General features: G+C 58.0%; 1 protein-coding gene across 1 annotated transcript; it reads right to left on the bottom strand.

Moving 5' to 3' along the window:
• Positions 1 to 7,420: 7,420 nt before the first annotated feature.
• On the bottom strand, positions 7,421 to 19,510 carry PTGIR (prostaglandin I2 receptor). Its single transcript, XM_074937469.1, has 2 exons — positions 18,659 to 19,510; positions 7,421 to 7,876 (listed from the first exon to the last, which is right to left on the bottom strand). Exons 1-2 carry the CDS (start codon positions 19,508 to 19,510, stop codon positions 7,646 to 7,648), a joined length of 1,083 nt encoding a protein of 360 aa, XP_074793570.1. The 3' UTR covers positions 7,421 to 7,645.
• Between the last annotated feature and the right edge of the window lie 694 nt (positions 19,511 to 20,204).

Raw genomic sequence — 20,204 nt, 5'->3', positions numbered from 1 at the left:
CCTTGGGAGGCGCCTGGCACAGGGCTCTTACTGCTGGGGGGTGTCCGTGTGTGTGTGTGTGTGTGTGTGTGCGTGTGTGTGCGCATGTACATGTGTGGGTGCATGTGTGTGGGGGTGTGTGTGCATGGGTGTGTACACACGTGTGCGTGTGCACGAGCATGTGTGTGTACACGCATGTGCGCACACACGCACATGTGTGCACTGGTGTGTGTGTGTGCGCGCATGCATGTGCGTGTGTGTGCACACAATGCAGGACGCACAGTGCCCGCCTCGCTCTCGTCAGTAACCCCCCCCAGCTCTCTCTCTCCCTCTCCAGGCCCCCAGGGAGCCCCCCCAGAGCTGGGATCTGTATCAGTCCGTCCTTCCCACCCACTCGGGTACCTGCTCTGTGGGTGAAGGGGGAGGGCCAGCAACCCCTCCCCATCATTCCCACCTGGCCTGTCCCCAAAGCAGGCATCACTGGGGGCACGCCCAGGATCGCAGCGCCCCTGCACTTTGGGGAACTCATCTGCCTTCTAGGGAGCAGCAGCTCACTCCAGGCGAGGCAGGAACACCCCAGCATAGGGCCCCTTAGATCAGGGCTTGACACCCCCTTGGGCCCAGCTGAGAGACAGAAGGTGCCAGGCGCAGGGCACTGGGTTTTTCCCCTCCTCCCACCAGACTTGATGTCGTGCACAGCGCAGGTGTGCTGGGCGGGGGGGGGGGGCAGGATTATTCTCCAGAGCAAACCCTTCCTGTCTGTCCCAGCACCCAGACACTGCTGATGCCCACAGTCTGTTCCCCCCATGCTGCCTTCTGGTCTCTTGCTCCCTGACACACACACAGGCCATATTCTCCCTGGGAGAGCCCAGCTGGGTTTAATGACACAGGACCCTCCCTTGGGCAGACTCCAGTGGCCCTGAGGGGCTAAGCCCGGTCCGAGAGCAGCGCGGGGGCATTGTCCTACAGTCGCTGAGCCAGGAGCAGAGCTCTGATCAGCTGCTTTTGTCAGTGGGTAGAGCTCAGACCTCCTCCCCCTGGTCCAAAAATCCACCAGCACCTGAGCTAAAGGAAAATCCCCATCTGCTGTTAGCATTATAGGGCATATGACACACAGTTCTGAGTCTATCTAGTAGAGGGCAATGGTGTATATATATATATATATATATATATATATATATATATATATATATATATATATTCTCTGCTCCCCTGGGACACAGCATCCGCTCCTGGGTCACCATGTCTGATGCCTCTTCTCCCTCCCTGGAAGTTTGGCTCATCCCTCTCGGGAGTGAGGTCTGAACAGCCCAGGGCTGTTGGGATGAGCGGGGCTGGGAAGCAGCACTACCCCCGTCTCGGCCCAGCGACATGGAAAGGGTTAAACTCTTCCCGGGGAGAAGCCCCGGTTTAGGATGCTGGGGAGCAGTTCCCGAACCCCGGTCAGTCCCGGTCAGTCCCTTTCCAGGGGCTCCGATCGATGTTAAAGACACGTGGCCGACGCCTTTATCTGCCTTCCTAATAATAGCTCCTTTGATTATTAACTCGGAAAGAATGTCAGGTCCCGTGTGCGTTCTCGCCCCGCATCCCCTTGGACTGGCTTTGTGTCTGCGCTTGGCTCCGGCAGCTGAGCGGCCCTGGCCAATTTCACTGTCTCTCTCCGATCAGCTTGCCTTTAAGGGAGCGGAATCCAATCACTAGCCATTTGTGAAAATGGTGGCCCAGGGCCTGCTGCCCGCTCGGATGGTGCTGGCGCAAGGCGGGCTGGCTCGCCACACCCGTTCCCTGCTGGTGCACGGTCCGTGGGCATCCGTGACAGCTCAGCCTCGGCTGTTCTCTGCCCGGGGGACACACGAGTTCAGCCTCCTGCAAACCGAAATGCTTTAGTCTAACTGAAGTCACCAGGTTCAACATAGGGACAGCGCTTGGGTTAGACAGGAGGTCAGCCGAGATCAGGAGGGGCCCGACAAATTTTCGAATGGCGGTACGGACCCTTTGGAAATCTTGGACACAGTCTGCGGACCCCCAAGGGTCCAGTCCACCGACCACTAATTGAAAACCACTGGCCAAGGCACTGACGATCTAATGCTAGATGATTTACTTCTTCTTCCTGGCCTTAGACTCTATGGATCTAGGAAACTAAGGGTGCAATTTTCAACAGGTTTAGTTAATCAGAAGCAATCCTGTGTGTAGCGCAATGCGCTCCCGAGGCTCTTACATCTGCTTAGCGTGAGCCCTGCTCTACACCCGGTTTTTGTCCCGGTGTCGCTATGTGGGTTAGGGGTGTGATGCTTTTACCGATAACATAATTCTGGGATAAGCACTCGTGTAGGAGCAGGTGCACCGGTAGAAAAGCTGCCTTCCCAGCCATTCTGAAAAATCGGGGGGGAAAGAAAGCATTTCCGGGCAAAATGAAAATGATTTTTTTCCCCAAAAAATGTCAGGGAATTGGAAGTGTTTAAAAATATTATTTAATAGATTCATCGAGTCCACGGCCAGAAGGGACCATTGTCTGCCCCCCAGAGAACAGCCCCCAGTCATTCCCAGAGCAGATCTTTTAGAAAGATTATTGGAGTATTGCGTCCAGTTTTGTTCCCCCCACTACAGAAGGGATGTGGACAAATTGGAGAGAGTCCAGCAGAGGGCCACGAAAATGATCAGGGGGCTGGAGCACATGATTTACGAGGAGAGGCTGAGGGAACTGGGAAGTCTGCAGAAGAGAAGAGTGAGGGGGGATTTGATAGCAGCCTTCAACTACCTGAAAGGGGGGGGGGTCCAAAGAGGATGGAGCTCGGCTGTTCTCAGTGGTGGTAGATGACAGAACAAGGAGCAATGGTCTCAAGTTGCAGGGGGGGAGGGCTAGGTTGGATATTAGGAAACACTATTTCACTAGGAGGGTGGTGAAGCACTGGAATGGGTTCCCTAGGGAGGTGGTGGAATCTCCTTCCTTAGAGGTTTTTAAGGCCTGGCTTGACAAAGCCCTGGCTGGGATGGTTTAGTTGGGGTTGGTCCTGCTTTGAGCAGGGGGTTGGACTAGATACCTCCTGAGGTCTCTTCCAACCCTGATCTTCTATGATTCTATGAAACACAGCCAACCGGGACTTAAAAACTGTCCATGCTGGAGAATCCACCATGACCCTTGGTCAATTGTTCCAACAGTTAATTACTCTCATCATTAAATATTGACACCTTATTTCCAGTCTAAATTTGTCTGGCTTCCACTTCCAGCCACTGGATCATGTTAGACCTTCCTGTGCTAGGCTGAAGAGCCCACTACTAAATATTTGTTCCCTACATAGGTACGGCTAGACGGGGAGCCAGTCACCCCTGACTTGACTCTTTGTGGCTCTTCTCTGACCCCTCTCCTATTGATCAAAATCCTTCCTGAATTGTGGCCACCGGAACTGGACACAGGACCCCAGCAGCGGTCGCTCCAGCGACAAACACAGAGGTAAAATAACCTCTCCATTCCTCCTCGAGATTCCCCTGTTTATACAGCCCAGGATCGTGTAGGCTCTTTCGGCCCCAGCATCACACTGGGAGCTCCTGTTCAGCTGATTATCCACCAGGACCCCCTGATGTTTTTCAGACTCGCTGCTTCCCAGGAGACAGTCCCCCATCCACTAAGTACAGCCTGTGTTTGTTGTTCCTAGATGTCTACATTTAGCGATATTAAACGCAGGTTGTTTGCGTGCACCCAGCTTTGCTAGCGATCCGGATCACTCTGTATCAGTGACTCGTCCTCCTCACTGTTTACCACGTCCCCGATTTTTGTGTCATCCTCAAACTTCATCGGTGGTCAGCTTTGGGGTCAAATGAACGGGCACCGTTAGATTTTGAGCATTTTTTTAAAACATTTTTTGTTACATTTTCTAACTAAAACTAACGGCCATTTGGAACCAAAAAGTCATTTAGAAGCAAAAAAAAAAAATTTTTTTTTAAAGCTAAATGCTCAAAAGACCTCAAAACATTTTGATTTTTTTCGGAATGTTATTCGCTTTGGTTCAAGAGTTTTTTTCAACGAGAGCAATTCAGCCAAACGACGCAACGTTGCAAGAAAGAAAGAAAGAATGAAATCTTTCAGCCGACCCACATCTGCAGGTGTTTAGCTGGGGGGAGAAATGAGCCAGAATGTCTACGGAATAATCTAACAACCTGCCGGGCACACCCACAGCCGTCCACACACACATGGCCGCTCTCGCTAGCTTCTGGCGGCTTCTGCAAGCCGGTGAGCGCCCCAGAGGACTCATAAACTAGTTAAAAAGGATCCCACCTGATTTCTGTGCACCCACTCTGCTATACATGGCATTTGGCAATTAGATCTAACTCCATTAAACTGGAAACCTGTTCACAGCCCAACCGGCAGGGGGAGATAAGGAACCCCTGGCATTAATACGGGTCTATCGTATCCAATTATTAAAGGCATCTCAGCTGCATAATTTCCCTTGGTGCCCCCATGCACTGGGGTGAGGGGGTGAATGCAGTGCCCGCCCCCCCCCAGGCCTGTCTCTTTTCTGCAGCTCTCCAAGAGGAATCTAGTGGGAGCGGCGATTAATCTCACGTTATCACGGGTCCGGGTCTCCTTTTAACCAGCCTTCACCTGCTCACAAAGCCCAGCGTCCACCCCGCACCTCGGCCTCGCCCGGTCTCTGTCTGCGGCCCAGATCTGCGGAGGTATTCAGAGGCAACTGCTTTCTATGGCACTTAGGAGCCAAACTTCTTTTGCAGTTCTGAGAACTGAAAGGTTTTGCGCTAGCTAAAGTCCTTGGGTTTGATATTTGGGTGGCGTTTCATGCCCGGGGACGCACCCAACGATCAGGGGGGTCACTTCTGGCCTGCGGTGCTCTGACCCTCGACTCCGCCATGATCGGACCGTCCCGAAGCAGCAGGAAGTTCTACCGCCAAGAGTGAGGGGTTTTAACGCTACGAGTGCGGGGGGAAGGTCAGTTGGGTGTAGCTACTTCAGTGTCAGGGATGCAATGAGACCTTCCAGCCTTGGGACATGCACTCCGGCTGTCCCAGGCTTTAGAGACGTTTTTATTCTTATTATTTATAGTTTTCATTCATTTTTCCAAACACAACACATGCCGAAATACCAAAGTCCTCATAAAAGTTCTTTATAGACTGGATGTTTGAAGCATCTGACACCGGGTGCCTTTAATTAATTTTATTTATTTATTTATTACAGTCACAACTAAAGGCCCTGATTTGTGCCAGGCTCTGCAGAACCACAAATCGGCTGAGATTGGGGCCCCATCACGCCGGGCGCTGCCCAGAGACGCAGTGACCGAGATCAGGGCCCCGTGGGGCCGGGCGCTGCCCAGACACACCGTGACCGAGATCGGGACCCCGTCGGGCCGGGCGCTGCCCAGAGACGCAGTGACCGAGATCAGGGCCCCGTGGGGCCGGGCGCTGCCCAGACACACCGTGACTGAGATCGGGGCCCCGTCGGGCCAGGCGCTGCCCAGAGACTCAGTGACCGAGATCATGGCCCCGTGGTGCCGGGCGCTGCCCAGACACACCGTGACCGAGATCAGGGCCCCGTGGTGCCGGGCGCTGCCCAGACACACCGTGACCGAGATCGGGGCCCCGTCGGGCCAGGCGCTGCCCAGACACACAGTGACCGAGATCAGGGCTCCGTCGCACCGGGCGCTGCATGGTAACTGAGGCAGAGCAAGTGGGAGGTGGGGAGGGAAGGTGTTAATGGGCCATGTGTTATCATTTCCTTTATTGATTACTACAGTGTATTGGGGGTGGTTGCATGTGTGTTTCTGCCCTCTCCTGGGTACAATCAGAACTGCTCCTGTGTGTCACAGACCCTTCTACAGCTTTCTGCTAACGGAGATTCCCCTTTGCCTCCTGGCCGGGGGGGGAAGCAGTGCAGAGGCTGGGTTCTGTCCATGCTGAGTGATGCTGCGACCCACCCAAATTCCTAGGCAGTGATTTGCTCCGTCCGGTGACCTCACATTTGCATGGCACTTGTTCAAGCACAGATCAAAGCACGGCCCCCTCCATCCCACCCCTGAACAAGTGGCTTGAGTTCTCAGTGAGACGAGACAAACCACAGGCCGGGGGTGGGGGCGGGGAACAGCTGCTGTGTGGGGCTGAGCAGCCCAGGAGAGGGCGAGGCGGGCCGTGCATGGGCGTGGCAGATCTTTGCACCAGCATGAGCCCACCGCCCAGGGAAGAGGGAGCGGCTGATGGGCTCTGCATTCTCTGCCCCCCCCCAACCCCCAAAGGCCACAGGTGCTACGGGGCAGCTCCCAGTGACCACACTCGCTAAGCCAGACCCCCAGCCCAAGGATCAGCCCCCCTGTTGCAGATCCACCAGCCCTGGGGGGGGGGGGGAAGGGGGGCTGCCTCCACCACTGGGAGTGGGAGGGGGCCATGGGCCAGTAGGTTTTGGGACTCTGCCCGCCGTGGGACAGCGCTGCAAATATTTAGACGGGGGGGATTAGCCGGCAGCTGCGTGGTGGAGGCTAGAGGGGGATTAATTCAGCAAAGGAACTATTTATATTGGGCTCAGTGGGCTGTGGCGTCAGCTCCGGCACCCAGATCCCAGCGGGGAGCAGAGCCAGACAGGACAGGGATAAGCTGGGGCGTTGGGGCACCAGCCAGAGGAAGGGGAGGAATGGGGCAGGGAAACTGAGGCAATTAGGGGCACGAACAACCCCCAGGCCACCCCATGGCATCCAGGCATGTAGCTCTGATGATGCTCCTCAATCCCAACCCACAGCCCCCCCATGTTATCCCAGCCCTGGGCTCCTCCCCCCCACAGCTCTGCCGACGCCCCTTAATCCCAACCCCAGCCCCCCAACGTTATCCCAGCCCTGGGCTCCCCCCCACACAGAACTCTGCCGACCGCCCTCACTCCCGACCCACAGCCCCCCCATGTTATCTCAGCCCTGGGCTCCTCCCCCCGACAGCTCTGCTGATGCCCCTTAATCCCAACCCCAGCCCCCCATGTTATCCCAGCCCTGGGCTTCCCCCACAGCTCTGCCAATGCTCCCCACTCCCACACACTCTAATACAAATTGACGACTGGGAAGCGCTTCTGTTAAATTATCTTTAATAAGGAGGATGGAGGCATTTAATTGCGAGTGCCATTAACGAGCCAAAGGCCAGACTGTGCCATTCCCACAAGGGGGGGCGCATATAGCCCAGCCACACCCAGCCATGTAATCCCTATGCCCCTCTCCACCTCCCATTTCGATCATGCCCAGGGTATGGGGGGGAATCAGAGTCGGGATCAAAATCCCCCCTTTTCCCCATGACCTGGTATCCCCCCCACCAGGGTGCTTGGCCTCCAGCACCAGCTTCCATCTTCTAGCCCCTGGGGGGGTATGAAACGTCCTTTATACCCTATCTGGGGGGCATCCACGCCTCTCCCCCCAGGTCCCTCTGCCCCACACTGGGAGGGGCGTCTCCCCCACTTGGCCCCCTTAGCTCATGCTCTGTCCTGTCTCGCACCGCCACCACTCCTCCAGTCACGGCCCCACCCAGCCGGGTGCCCTGGGTCTCCTCTTCATCCTCTGTAGCAGGTGGGTAGGGTTGGGGACGGAGAGTCCCAGGTGCCCACTGGGCCCCCTTGCCCGGCGATGTTGTGGTGCCCACGGCGGGGCCCGTGGCTGGTGCTCGGTGCCCGCATGGTGCCCGGGCCCACGTCTCAGCAGGAGAAGTTGGCCTGGAAGGGGACGCTGTCCAGCCTGCAGGATTCCGGGCTCCGGCGCCCGGCCCAGGGCCAGCACAGCAGCGTGCGCAGGCTCCGGAAGACGGCCTTACGGAACAGGATGAAGATCCAGGGGTCCAGGATGGGGTTGAGGGCGCTGAAGCGAAAGGCTACCATGTCGCCCTTCTCGTAGCCGTCCGGGGCCAGGCCGCCGATGTAGGCACGGATCTGGGGGGAGAGGGGAGGTTACAGCCACTCCCCGTGGGGGTGTGGGGAGGATGATGTTAGAAGAGGCTACAAGGTGGGATGGAGCTGGGGAGGGGATGCAAAGCAGGAGGGGCCAGGGGCCTTTCGGGGTCCTGTGGGGGGGTATTCAGCTCTGGGACCTTTTAAGCCCCCTGGAGCTGGGGATAAAACCCAGGAGTCCTGGCTCCCAGCCCCCCTGTTCTAACCACTAGACCCCGCTCCCCTCCCTGAGCCAGGGATAGAACCCAGGAGTCCTGGCTCCCAGCCCCTCAGCTCTAACCAGTGGACCTCACTCCCCTCCCTGGAGGTGGGGATAGAACCCAGGAATCCTGGCTCCCAGCCCCCCATCTCTAACCAGTAGCCCCCACTTTTCCCAGAGCCACCAGGGGGCAGTGCCAGGAGTGTCCCCAGCTGCTGCCCCCCGTGGGTGCCTATGTGCTTAGGCTCTCTGCTCTCTAGCTGCATGTGATGGGGTGGGGGTGGGGGTTACAACCCCTCTCCAAAAAAACTGGGGCCATATTTCCCTCCAGTGACTGGTCTGCCCGAGGAACAGAGTCTGCTACAGCCGCTTGCTGGGGGAGCTGTTCCTTTATCTCAAGCAGCAGAGCATCTGCTGAAAGCCCCAGGCTCAAACAAGACTGGATTTACCCCCTACCCCAAGGCTCCGCCCTCTTGCTCTGGCTCCTCCTCCTCCTGCCAGAGGCAGGGGCTCCCCTCTCCTCCCAGTGCTCACCCCAGCAGCTGGAGTGTCTCTCCTTGCAGGGAGAGGGGGCTAGGCCCAATGCGCTCCTCTCCTCCTTCCCCACACAGAGCACTGGGGCTGGGAATTAGCACCAGGGATGCACAGGGCAGCTCCCCCTCGGAGCAATCGGCTCAGGCTCTCTGCAAACCCCAGCAGCATCGCTGCACCGTTTACACCTGTGTCGCATTGCAGAGCTTTTCTCGCCAACCCCACGGGCTGGAAACACCTGTTTAAATATTTTTATTGGCACTGGGATCAGGAGAATCCAGGAGCTGGGGCCCTGGGCGTGGCCTTATCTGGCCCTGGCTTCAAACCCCCCAGAGACCCAAGCCAGCTCACTGATCAATCTGAAGGAGGGATTCACAGATTTCAAGGCCAGAAGGGTCCATTGTGATCATCTAGAACGACCCCCTGTATGACACAGACCAGGGAATGGCCGCACAATAATCCCTAGAGCAGATCTCTTCGACACCCAGCCCACCTTGATTTAATCCTTGTCAGTGCCAGGGAATCCACCACGACCCTGTTCCCAGGGTTAATGACTCTCACCGTTAAAAACTGACCCCGTATTTCTGGTCTGAATTTGTCCCTCCTCAACTATCAGCCATGGGATCGTGTTTGACCTTCCTCTGCTAGACTGAAGAGCCCGTTATTCAATATTTGTTCCCTACGTCGGTACGGATAGCCTGGGATCAAGTCCCCACTTCACTTTCTCTTTGTTAAACTAAATACATCAAGCTCCTTGCGTCTCTCACTACGAGGCAGGTTTTCTAACCCTCTGATCATTCTCGTGGCTCTTCTCTGATCCCTCTCCAATTTATCAACGTCCTCCTTGAATTGTGGGCCCCAGAACTGGACACAGGATCCCAGCAGCGGTCACGCCAGGGCCAAACATGGAGGAAAAAATCACCTCTCTGCTCCTACCCGCTACTCCCCTGTTCATACACCCCAGGATCACATTAACTCTTTCGGCCCCGGCACCACACTAGGATTCCCGTGCTGCTGATTCTCCACCATGACCCCCAAATGTTTTTAAGAGTCGCTGCTTCCCAGGAGAGAGTGGTCGTCCCCTCATCCCCCCATAAGTGCGGCTGACATTCTCTGTTCCCAGATCGATACAGTCACATTTATCCAGGTTAAAACCCGTATTGTCAGCCTGCGCCCAGTGACCCAGATCGCTCTGTGCCTGTGACCCCCATTTGGGTGCCCTCTGCAAACTTTATCAGGGAGAATTTCATGGTTTATTTCAGGCCATTGATAACCAAGTTAAGCAGCGAGGGGCCAGGAACTGATCCCTGCGGGACCCCACTGGAAACGTCCCACGGACAGTTCCATTTGGTGACCCCTCTGCAGGCTTTGAATCCGTTTAACGTGGGCCCGTTTGTCGTGTGGCCCCAAGTCACAGATGGGGCAGGGGAGGCCGCCCACTGGTTTGGGTCTGTCAATGATCAGAGCCCGGGTCCAATGAGCCGACTATCCTGCTCCTGACCCTTGTGCCTGGCTGCTGTTTCCAACCCGTGGAGCGGGCTTGCCGGGCCGTGATACCCCACCCCTTCACTGGAGGCTATTTCTGGCCCATCCTAGCCTCTCGGTGCTGGAGTACACGCAGGCTCCCCGCTCCTCACCCACGGGGCCCCCCCAGAGCAGGGTCCAGCCTCAGGGGGCCCATTCACACCTCAGCCCAGCTCCCGACATTATCCTCCTTCCAGCAGATGTGGGGTGAAGGGGGGGACGGGACATGTCAGGCTCTGCACTTGGAGGGGGGCCAAGAGACCTGGGCTTTGTCTGCATAACCCCCTCGCACACACATTGGGCAACAGCTGCCCTCGCTGGTGGTGGATAGATCCTCACTTGTAACCCGGGCGGGGGGGGGGGCCTTGGACAGCTGTTAGCGGATAATGGTGATGAACACTCTGGGTTAGCCAGGATTAATGGCAACAGGGTCAGCTGAAAAGGGGGGGGCTGAAGCCCTGGGGCACCCAGGAGCAGAAGCAGATAGGGTCAATGAGTGGACAAACGTGGGCAGCATCTGTCCACAAAGCACCAGGTGAGAAGCAGGCAGGGAAACTGAGGCACGGGGAGCTGTAACAACCCCCCCCACACCGCAAGGCCAGTGGTGAGGCTGCCTCCCAAGGCTAAACACTTCTGTGCTCCACCCTTGCTGGATCAGGCCAGAGGCCACGGAGCCCAGTATCCCGTCCCCGACACCAGCTAGCCCCCAAGCAGACAGCCCCCTAGCAGACAATGATGGGGTAACCTAAGCCCAGGGGAAGTTACTCCTCGGCCCCTTGCACTTTTCCCTCCCCCCTCTTTATTCATGGCCTCTCCCAGGTGCGTATTAATCAAGCTGGACTCTTAAAGTCCGTGGGGAAGGGAAGGACGGAAAGAAGCATCCCCCCACTCCTCCCCAGAGCCAGGAGCATCCCCCAGGTGTGCTGGCAGCCATGCCCCGGCGCTGGGCGAGAGCCCACATGACAGTGCCCAGGGCTGCTCCCCCCCGCTGGGCAGCCAGCACCCAGCACGGAGGGGAGGCACTTGCTGGGGACCCTCTGCACCTCTGTGCTGTCAGTGCCCCCCCCAGCCCTGGCAGGATCACCCCCTGCCGGGCCCCTCCACCCCCTCCCTGCACCGTCAGCGCTTCCTGCCCTGTGGGGAGCACCCCGGCTGGGCCCGAGGACTCGTCCCCAGGCCCAGCCCCCTCGGTTTCCACCGAGACCACTCATGCAAACTGGGGCTGGGCCATGCCGTGGTTCCCCAGCGCCTGCCCGGCTGCACCACGCTCCCCCCCAGGCCCATCCAGGGGGTGCCCCAAAGATTCTACCCTCTTCTCCTATCGAGCGGGGTCCCCCACAGCAATTTATTTGAGCATGAGCTTTCGTGAGCTACAGCTCACTTCATCGGATGCATACTGGAAGTGAGCTGTAGCTCACGAAAGCTCATGCTCAAATAAATTGGTTAGTCTCTAAGGTGCCACAAGTCCTCCTTTTCTTTTTGCGAATACAGACTAACACGGCTGTTACTCTGAAACCTGGTTATTGTTTGTGTCAGGCTGCCCGGGAAGGCCAACCCGGCTGCAGGGAGACCCCCTCGCCCACCCTGGGGTGAATCCAGAGTCGCTCCATGGAGCGGCATGGGGGCGGACACAGGATAAATTCGATCCCAGGCAGGCCGGAGGGTGTTCCCTGGGGAGGTAACTGACTAGTCTTCAAAAAATGCCACTCAACTGAAAGGGGGCAGGGGGTTGAGTGTGTGGGAGGGGGTGGGGGAGTCCCAGATCCCGGCCTGCTGGGAACACTGAGTGCTAAACAGCTCGCAGAGGCGAGCAGACGCAAGCATCCGTATCACTCAGGGCAACATCCTAGGAGAGGAAACAGCCTCATCACAGGGGCGAGAGGGGCCAGGGCATGGGAGGAAGGAGATTACTGCCCTGGAACCATAAACCCTAACCGGGGAAAGGGACTGAATGGAGAACTCAGCCCTTATCTGCAGGCCCCTTCCACACAGGCTCCCAGCACGGCAGCAGCTTCCCCCGCTCGCCCGTGGGGAGAGAGACAGGAAGGCTTCTGGGGGCGTTCACCACCAGGGTGCCTTGCTTTACCCCAGCTGGGGATCTGGCCCATTGGTTCCAGATTTACGCCACAATCTACGAATAACGGGGGAGACAGACAGAGGAGGGAGCAGAAGGCAACAATGGGCAGAGACTCCATCAGGTGGAGTCTTGCCACCAAGATCAGCTGACTCTGTCTAAAAGCTCCTCTCTAGCTTGACCACCAGATATGGGCTGAGCGGGACTCGCAGGAGATGGGCGCCTGGACAGGACTTCCATAGCATTTAAGTCCAGAAGAGACCCTAGATCTTCCAGTCGCAGTCCCTCTAGGACTCCAGATGCCCCAACATATATCCCATTGTCTCCCTCCTCCTCCTACTTAACACATCCCTGTTAAATTTAATGCCAGGCCCCTCGTTAAATTCAATGGGCGGACAGCTCCCACCCGTCCCCAGCCAAGTTCCCTTCTTAAGAAGCGGCGGATTGTAAATAAACATCCCTTTCTTTGCCATCAGAGAAGAAACTGGCCAGAAATGGACTCTCGAGAGACCTGAAACTGACCGATTCTCATGGCGCTGGCTGAGGAAAAACGAGAAGAAAATCCAACAATGAAAGAACAGAAGTGGTGAGAAAAGGGCTGTTGGTTCGGGGGTTTGGGGGGGGGGGGTTGGTTCTAACTGGACTGTCTGTGAAAGTTTCATGACTTTTGATCATGCGATTTTGTTTGTTTCTTTCTTTTAAGGACAGGGCCACAACCCGGATCTCTCACAACAGGGTGTGAACGGGAATCAGGACAGGCCCCATGTCAATCCAGAACGGCCCACTGAAGGCGAAGGACATAGACCAGTGTAAATCAGAAATCAAGGCACTGAAACCAGCAGGCCTAATTCTCTTCTCCCGGCAGCACAGCTCAGGAGTGACTCCGCTGAAACCAGCGGAGTTGCAGGTTCAGGTCTCTTGATGCCTGCTCGTGTCCTTTGTAAGGAAGAGGGTGATTCATGCCCCAGGGAGAGCGCAGATGGACACCCCCACGTGATCGATGGTGAAAGAGAAACAGAGCAGAATGTGGCTGCAAAGGAAATGGTATCTCAGCCTCCCTCCGTCAGCTGCTGCTCTCAGTCACCCCAAGGTAAAACCCAATGAAATCAGTGACACTCGAGTGATACAGAAGAACGGGGAGTAAGACCAGAATCAGGCCCAGAGGCTGCAGAACGGGAGAAGAAGCCAGTGCATGTGGCCAGGAAGCATCACTTGCACCAACGCGAGTGTGCAAGGGGAATGCAACATGCACGCTGGGGGGCGGAAGCGAAGCAAGGACAACAACCAGAAAGGAGGGAATCAAATTAAGTTGCTCGTACACAGATGCACGCATGTGCACACGTACACCCCCACCCGTCCAGATGCATGCACACACACGGGGATGCACAAACACACACGTGCATGCATGCACACACGTACACCCCCACCCATCCAGATGCACGCGCACACACAAGACTGCACGAACACACCCGCACATGCACACGCATGCCCCCGCTCACTCACGCAGGGGGCGTATTTCTTCTCCGCCCTGCACCTTGCAAACCAGTGCAAAACGAGTGTGAAATGCTGCCCAGCCAATCTGGGGTTCGCTCTTGACCCTCACCTTGCCCAGGTGTGGATGGCAGGGGAGAGTCACCCCTAGCAAACTCAGGTCTGGTTAAAAACACCTGAAAGGGGGTTTTTTAAAACCGTGTAGTTGGCTGCCGACTGCCATTCAGTGGATTCTCTGGCCAGAGAAACCAGAGGGGCTGATTTTAGTTGGGCATCACTGCACGGGGGTCGGCGGATGACCCCCTCATTTGCACCCAGTGTGAGCAAAAGGAGAATAGGGGCGCAGCTCCCCCATTGCTCACCCCGCGGGTGTGGAAGGAGGGCCCTGGTGGCCTCGATGCGACCAGCCTCAGGCCCTCTGGTCCTCGCCCTCTCTATTCAAAGGCTCAGCCTGGAAAGGCAAGAAAACGAATGGTTGAGAGGCTGTAATTTATAGCCCCGGGAGGAAAAGTGAACCCAAGGAGGAAAGGATGAATCATGCTGGGAGAGATGGGAGAGACAGGCAGATGCTTGCACGTTGTGGGTTCCCGACATGCCAAGGCGGGCAGAGCAGAGGCCCCAATCCCATTAGTTATTGGGCCAGAGCGGGGTCAATCTACATAGCTCAGAGAACTCCAGAGGCGCTAAGGCTGGGGATCAGGCCCGCCGTGGGCTTGTTGGTGTTGGCAGAGCTCCAGGAGCCAGCCGGGAGAAGCGATAGGAAGGAAAGGCAATATTGAAACAGGTGAAGGAAACATGGCGTGGGGCCACTGTCAGCGCCGGGCGGGCCATAGGCACAATACAGCAGGGCGGGTTTGGAAGGACGGTCAGCGTGTTGGGAGCCACATTCAGTGAGACGCCCCACGGCAGCGTTTGCTCAAGGCGGCTTGGAGTCCCATGAGCCGCCGGGACCACAGCAAACCCTGTAACGAGCGCACAGCCCTTCCTGGCTACAGAGCCACTGCAGCCGATCAGACCAGCTTCTAAAGCCCAAATGTCCGGTACCTGAGTTACGGGGAAATCACCATCAGCTGGGTGCAGTACTGGGGCTATGACACATGGACGAACAGTTCTGATTTCCTCCACTAGGAGGCAACAGTGATATCACACACACTCACATGGATGGGGTTGGACTTTGTAACTAACATGGATGGGTTAGTACTTTGTACTAACGTGCCATCTCTCAGCCCAGAGCCCTCACTCACTTTGTAAAGGTCGGGGGCCCCACTCCTCTTGCCATCTCCGTTTCATAAATAGGGGGAGCCATGGCATGGCATGGGGAAGTGACCTGCCGAAAACCACCCAGCAGAGCCGGGAACAGAACCCAGGAGTCCTGACTCCCAGCCCCCCTGCTCTAACCTCTAGTCCTCACTGTCTCCTTGAGCTACGGATAGAACCCAGGAGTCCTGGCTCCTGGCCCTCCCTGCTCTAACCCCTAGACCCCACTCCCCTCCCAGAGCTAGGGACAGAACCCAGACCTGTGCTGCATGTACTAGACCAGAGTTTCTCAACCCATGGGTCGTGACCCAGAACACATCAAAAGGGTCACAAGGCTCCGTGGGGCTGTTTGCGGAGCTCACCCCACCCGCAGGCTGGCTAGGTTCAGCTCCTTGCTCCGGCCTGGTGCACAGGGGCACAGTGCCACAGAAGTATGGCCCAGCCACCCCTCCGTCATGACGGCAGGGGGCAGCAAGCGGTACCGTGGCCCCATATGCAAGCTCACAATGCCACTCACACAAATTTGACCCACCTGGCCCCATCGGAGGGGGGCCCGCTGGGCCAAACCTGAGCAGCGCAGAGATTGCAACGCCCAGAGCGGGCAGCCGAGCCCAGCCAGCTCCATGGGACGGGAGCTGCAGCTGTGGTCTGCCCAGTGCACTGCGTGTATATGTAAGAAACATTTTGCCAGGTGATTTCTGCACGAAAGCGATGTACGGGGTCGCGACAGGCCGGCGAGGCTGGGAACTGCTGTTCTAACCCGCACGCTGCTCCCGCACATCTTGGAGCTCTCTGCCAACCAGGCTCCTCGCCTTCCCGCCTCAATGTTGGTTTAACAATCAGGGAACAATAAGCAGCTTGTTGGCCCCGTAATCACACACAGGATTTGCTTTTCTGATTGTTAAACGAGGAGCACAGCAGGATTCGAAGCCCTAGATCCGGTGGGCAAGGAGAGCCTATGCCAGGGCACTGGCCCCAGCACTCACTCCTGGATCCAGTGTGCAACGGTGGCCTGCAGCCTCCCCCATGAGCGTGACCCTGATATGGGCCCCCTCAGCACCCCACGGGGAGCGGCCACTGAAATTGGTGGCGTTAAGGAGGGGATCAGGCCCGTATCCTCCACCCCTCAAGAGCTGGGAGGGGGACAGCAACCCTCCCCACCACACACACACACTTTCCCGACCCTGACTCTCATCCCCCAAACCAGCACACAGGCCTTCACCCGAGGGGCTGTACTGGGGCATTCTGGGATCCCAGCTGCACCCAGGCCCAAGGGATTTGGGGGTCGTAGCCCCAGAGAGACGCACTGCATTGTGGGAGGGGCTAGTGGAGCTGAATTTAAGCCCAGCCACACCTGGGAAACCCTGGCAGGTGGCATGAGCTCGGCGGGGCCCGAGCTAAAGGCCTGGTCCCCAACACCTGGGACACCTGCCCCACAGGGACGGCTGTGCTGGTGTCACAAGATCCCAGCGTCCCTGGAAACTTCTTCTTGCAACCGCTTGGTTCTTAGTGGAGATGGGACTTTCCTCCCCAAGCCCACAGCTGTTTGCGGTAACATTTCAATAGAACAGATCAGGAAAATACTCCCCTTCCCCCTGCTGGATTTTAAACACCCCCCCCCTCTTTTGCACCTGAAATCTCCGATCCTTTCCCCTTGCGGATCACAGAATCACCCCCACCACCCCAGAAAGGCTCATGCCAAGATGTAAATCCTGATCTCCGGCCATTTTGCTGATACGCAGCAGGGAGTCTCAGCTGCCTGGAATCTGCCCCCGCCCTGTATTCCCAGGAAAGAGAAGGAGCAGGAGTAAAGTGGTCAGCGCAGGTGGCTGCATCTTAAGGGCCTCACGTGGGAGAGAACCACGGCATCTGCCCCATGCCACTTAGAAGGATCACAGCCCAGCCACCCTTCACCTGCAGGGTGACAAAGAAAACTTCCCATAGCGTGACTTGCGGCTGCGAGGTCTGCCTGAGTCTGCAGGCAGCCTGAGCCGCTGGCTCCAAGAGGGGTGAACATCTCTAGTATCAATTTGCTCACTGGGTGTTAACCCTGGAGTCTAATGAGGACACTCCAATGGGTCTGACGCTCCCTGCTTCAAGCAACCTGGGCTGTCTCTATTTATGGGTCTGCCTTCTCACACAGCTCCTCAACTGCAGACACATGCAAAAAAATCTTAATTCAAGGCATCCATCCATCCACAGTATTATCAATCAACCATCCATCATATCCCCTCTGTTTGTACCTTTGTGGACAAATACACTTAGCAAGAGACAGACAGACAGAGAGGTGTATATGGGGGAGGATATATCTAGGCAGTTAGATAAATGAATGTAGTGACACACAGAGGGATGGATGGGCGTGCAGAAGGACAGATGACAGTGTTAATCAGCTACCGTGCCCCGCCCCAGAAGTGGCTGCATTGCAGTGCTGGGGTGGTGGATTCCTGGGTTTATGAAGAGCCCATGAGGGTCCCTCCCCAGTTTCCTGCTGTCTACAGCACCTGCTGTTTCTTCTCTAGGGCCCGAGTCTGGGCTCAGCTCCCAGCCCCTCAGAATTCATCAGCACCCCGAGACGCTGCGGGGAGGGATGGCCATGGGCTTGAGAGGACTCCCCTGGTCATCCGCTCAGTTTTCCCGTCAGCCCAAGGGTGTTCCCCTCATTCATCTCTCCAGAGCCCTGGGGCCCTGCAGCTGGGAGCCCACAGCCTCCCTGACACCCCCTGACAGACAGACACCCCTTCCCCCCTGCATCTAGAACTTCCCTGACAACCCCTCCCCGACAGACCTACCCCTCCTGGCGCCTATCGAATTCCTGACAACCCCACTCTTGACAGACCCCCCTTCCCGCCCAGGAGCCTACAGGATATCCCTGTCACACATGCACACACACACACACACAACCTGACAATGCCCCCCACCCCCCCTCCAATGGATCCACACACACTCCCAGGAGCCTACGGAATACCTCAAAAGATTCACAACCCCCTTCCCCGATGGATCCACCCCCGCAGGAGCCTCCCTGACTCACCCCCCCCCACCACCCAGGTCAGCCGGGGGTGGAGTGGGGGGTAGTGTTCCTATCTAGGGAGTGTGATGTGAAAAAGCCAGGAGGAGGGCAGAGAAGAGATGGGGCGAGCAGCACCTTGGGCCCATGGACAAACAGAGCCTGGGAACTGGGCCCAGCTGTGTTTGTCTTGGCCCTGTGTCCAATCCCTGAGCCCGGCTCCCGTGGGGCGCCCAGAGTAGCTTGGAGCCTGGCCCAGCCAGCCCGGCTGGAAGGGATCGAGTCTTGAACAGCGCTGGTGCAATGAGGGGCCTCAGCTTCTCCGATCCCGGCGACTGCCTCGGCAAACACTGGGACAGCCAGCCAGGATCCTCTGCCCTGGCCAGGAGTCGCTGGCCAGCCACTCATGGCCTCCCCAAGCCCACTCCCCGGACCCCAGCCCAGGAGCTCTCCCCAACTCCCCAACCTCCCCTAGGGGCATTCTCAGCCTAATGACACACAGCCTCCCCAACCCAGGGTGTCGGACTCCCCAGTGCCCTCCAGGATCCCAAGGATTCACGGTCCCCTTCCACCCTGCTCTAACCACTAGACCCCACTCCCTTCCCAGAGCCAGGGATAGAACCCAGGAGTCCTGGCTCCCAGCCCCCCACCACTGCTCTCACCACTCCCAGAGCAAGCACTTACCGTGAGGGGCAGGGAGCAGATGACGAAGATGATGGTCATGAGGGCCAACAGGACCAGGTGATCCACCTCTTCCTCGCCTTGGCTGAGCCAGCTTTTCCCGCGGCGCTGGGCCGGCCCCAGGGACCCGCGCCGGGCCCGCTGCTTGCGGTACATCTGGCAGAGGCTGACGATGACAGAGCCGTTGCAGAGGAAGATGGCGAGGATGAGGAAGGCCATGAGGGTGGCGTAGGTGAGCGAGAAGGCGGCGCTGCCCGGCTGGCCGGATGCCATCTCCACGAAGCACCAGGTGCCGGGGCAGTATTGTTTGTGCCGCCCCACGCCCAGCAAGGGCAAGCAGCAGAAGAGGGCGCTGAAGGCGTAGACGGCCGGCAGGGCCAGCTTGGCCCAGCCGCGCCCGTTGTGCTGGGAGTAGAAGTAGGGGTGGCTGATGGCCAGGCACCGCTCCACCGCCATGGCGCAGAGGATAAGCATGGAGGCCAGGCCGAAGAAGGTCATGGCAAAGGCGAAGAGCTGGCACAGGCTCCGGCCGCCCTCCGCCAGGCCCAGCAGGGAGGCATTGTGGGCGTAGCTGACGAAGACCACGGGGCTGAGGAAGCAGGTGCCCAGGAGGTCGGTGGTGGCCAGGCCGGTCACCAGGATGCAGAAGGCCGAGGACTTGGTGCGCAGCTCCTTGCGGTGCACGCCCAGGATGGCCAGCGCCACCACGTTGCCGGCCACGCCGGCCGAGAACATCAAGGAGCTCAGCACCGGGCTGCCGTCTTCCCGCAGCTGGGTGGTGTTGGCGCACAGGTCGGACAGGGGCCCCAGGGAGGGCGACGCCAAGGGACCCGCGCTCTTCTGCAGGAGGAGCATCGGCAGGACTCCCGGGTTCGGTTCCTAGCTCAGGGAGGGGAGTGGGGTCTAATGGGTGAGAGCAGGGGGTGGGGGTGCTGGGATTCAGGACTCCTGGGTTCTGTCCCAAGTGTGGGAGGGGAGTGGGATGGAGTAGTTAGAGCAGGGGGCAATGAGAGCCAGGACTCCTGGGGTCTACCCCTGGCTTTGGGAAGGGAGCAGGGTCCAGTGGTTTGAGCAGGGTGGGGGGCTGGCAGCCAGGACTCCTGGGTTCTATCCCCTGCTCTGGGAAGGGAGCAGAGTCTAGTGGTTTGAGCAGGGTGGGGGGCTGGGAGCCAGGACTCCTGGGTTCTATCCCCTGCTCTGGGAAGGGAGCAGAGTCTAGTGGTTTGAGCAGGGTGGGGGGCTGGGAACCAGGACTCCTGGGTTCTATCCCGGGCTCAAGGGCACCTGTAGACGAGACGAGACGAGACGAGACGCGCCCGCGTGGGACCCCCGGAGACCCGCGTCCTGCAGACGCCGCTGGCTCGGCTCAGCCCACGACTCTCCGGCAGCGTCTGCGAAGCGGCTTCTGCTCCTCACCCGGCTGCGAGGCGGGGAGGAGCCGGCCCAGGGCGGGGCAGCCACCGCCCACTTGTTTCCTTTATTTGAACTGGGGGGCGGGGACCAGCTGCCAACATCAGCCCCGGGACAGCAGCCCTTGGCCCCCCGCCCG

The sequence above is a fragment of the Natator depressus genome, chromosome 23 (assembly GCF_965152275.1).
Source record: "Natator depressus isolate rNatDep1 chromosome 23, rNatDep2.hap1, whole genome shotgun sequence".
NCBI classification, from domain to species: Eukaryota; Metazoa; Chordata; order Testudines; family Cheloniidae; genus Natator; species Natator depressus.
Note: the sequence above shows the minus strand (reverse complement) of the source record. Positions and strands in the feature narration are given on the sequence as shown.

Excerpts from the sequence above, each read along its gene's own strand:
- PTGIR (XM_074937469.1), bottom strand. The coding sequence starts at position 19,510 with ATGCTCCTCCTGCAGAAGAGCGCGGGTCCCTTGGCGTCGCCCTCCCTG. Across the intron at positions 7,877-18,658 it reads TCTGCTCCCTGCCCCTCACG|ATCCGTGCCTACATCGGCGG; the intron begins GTAAGTGCTTGC and ends CTCTCCCCCCAG.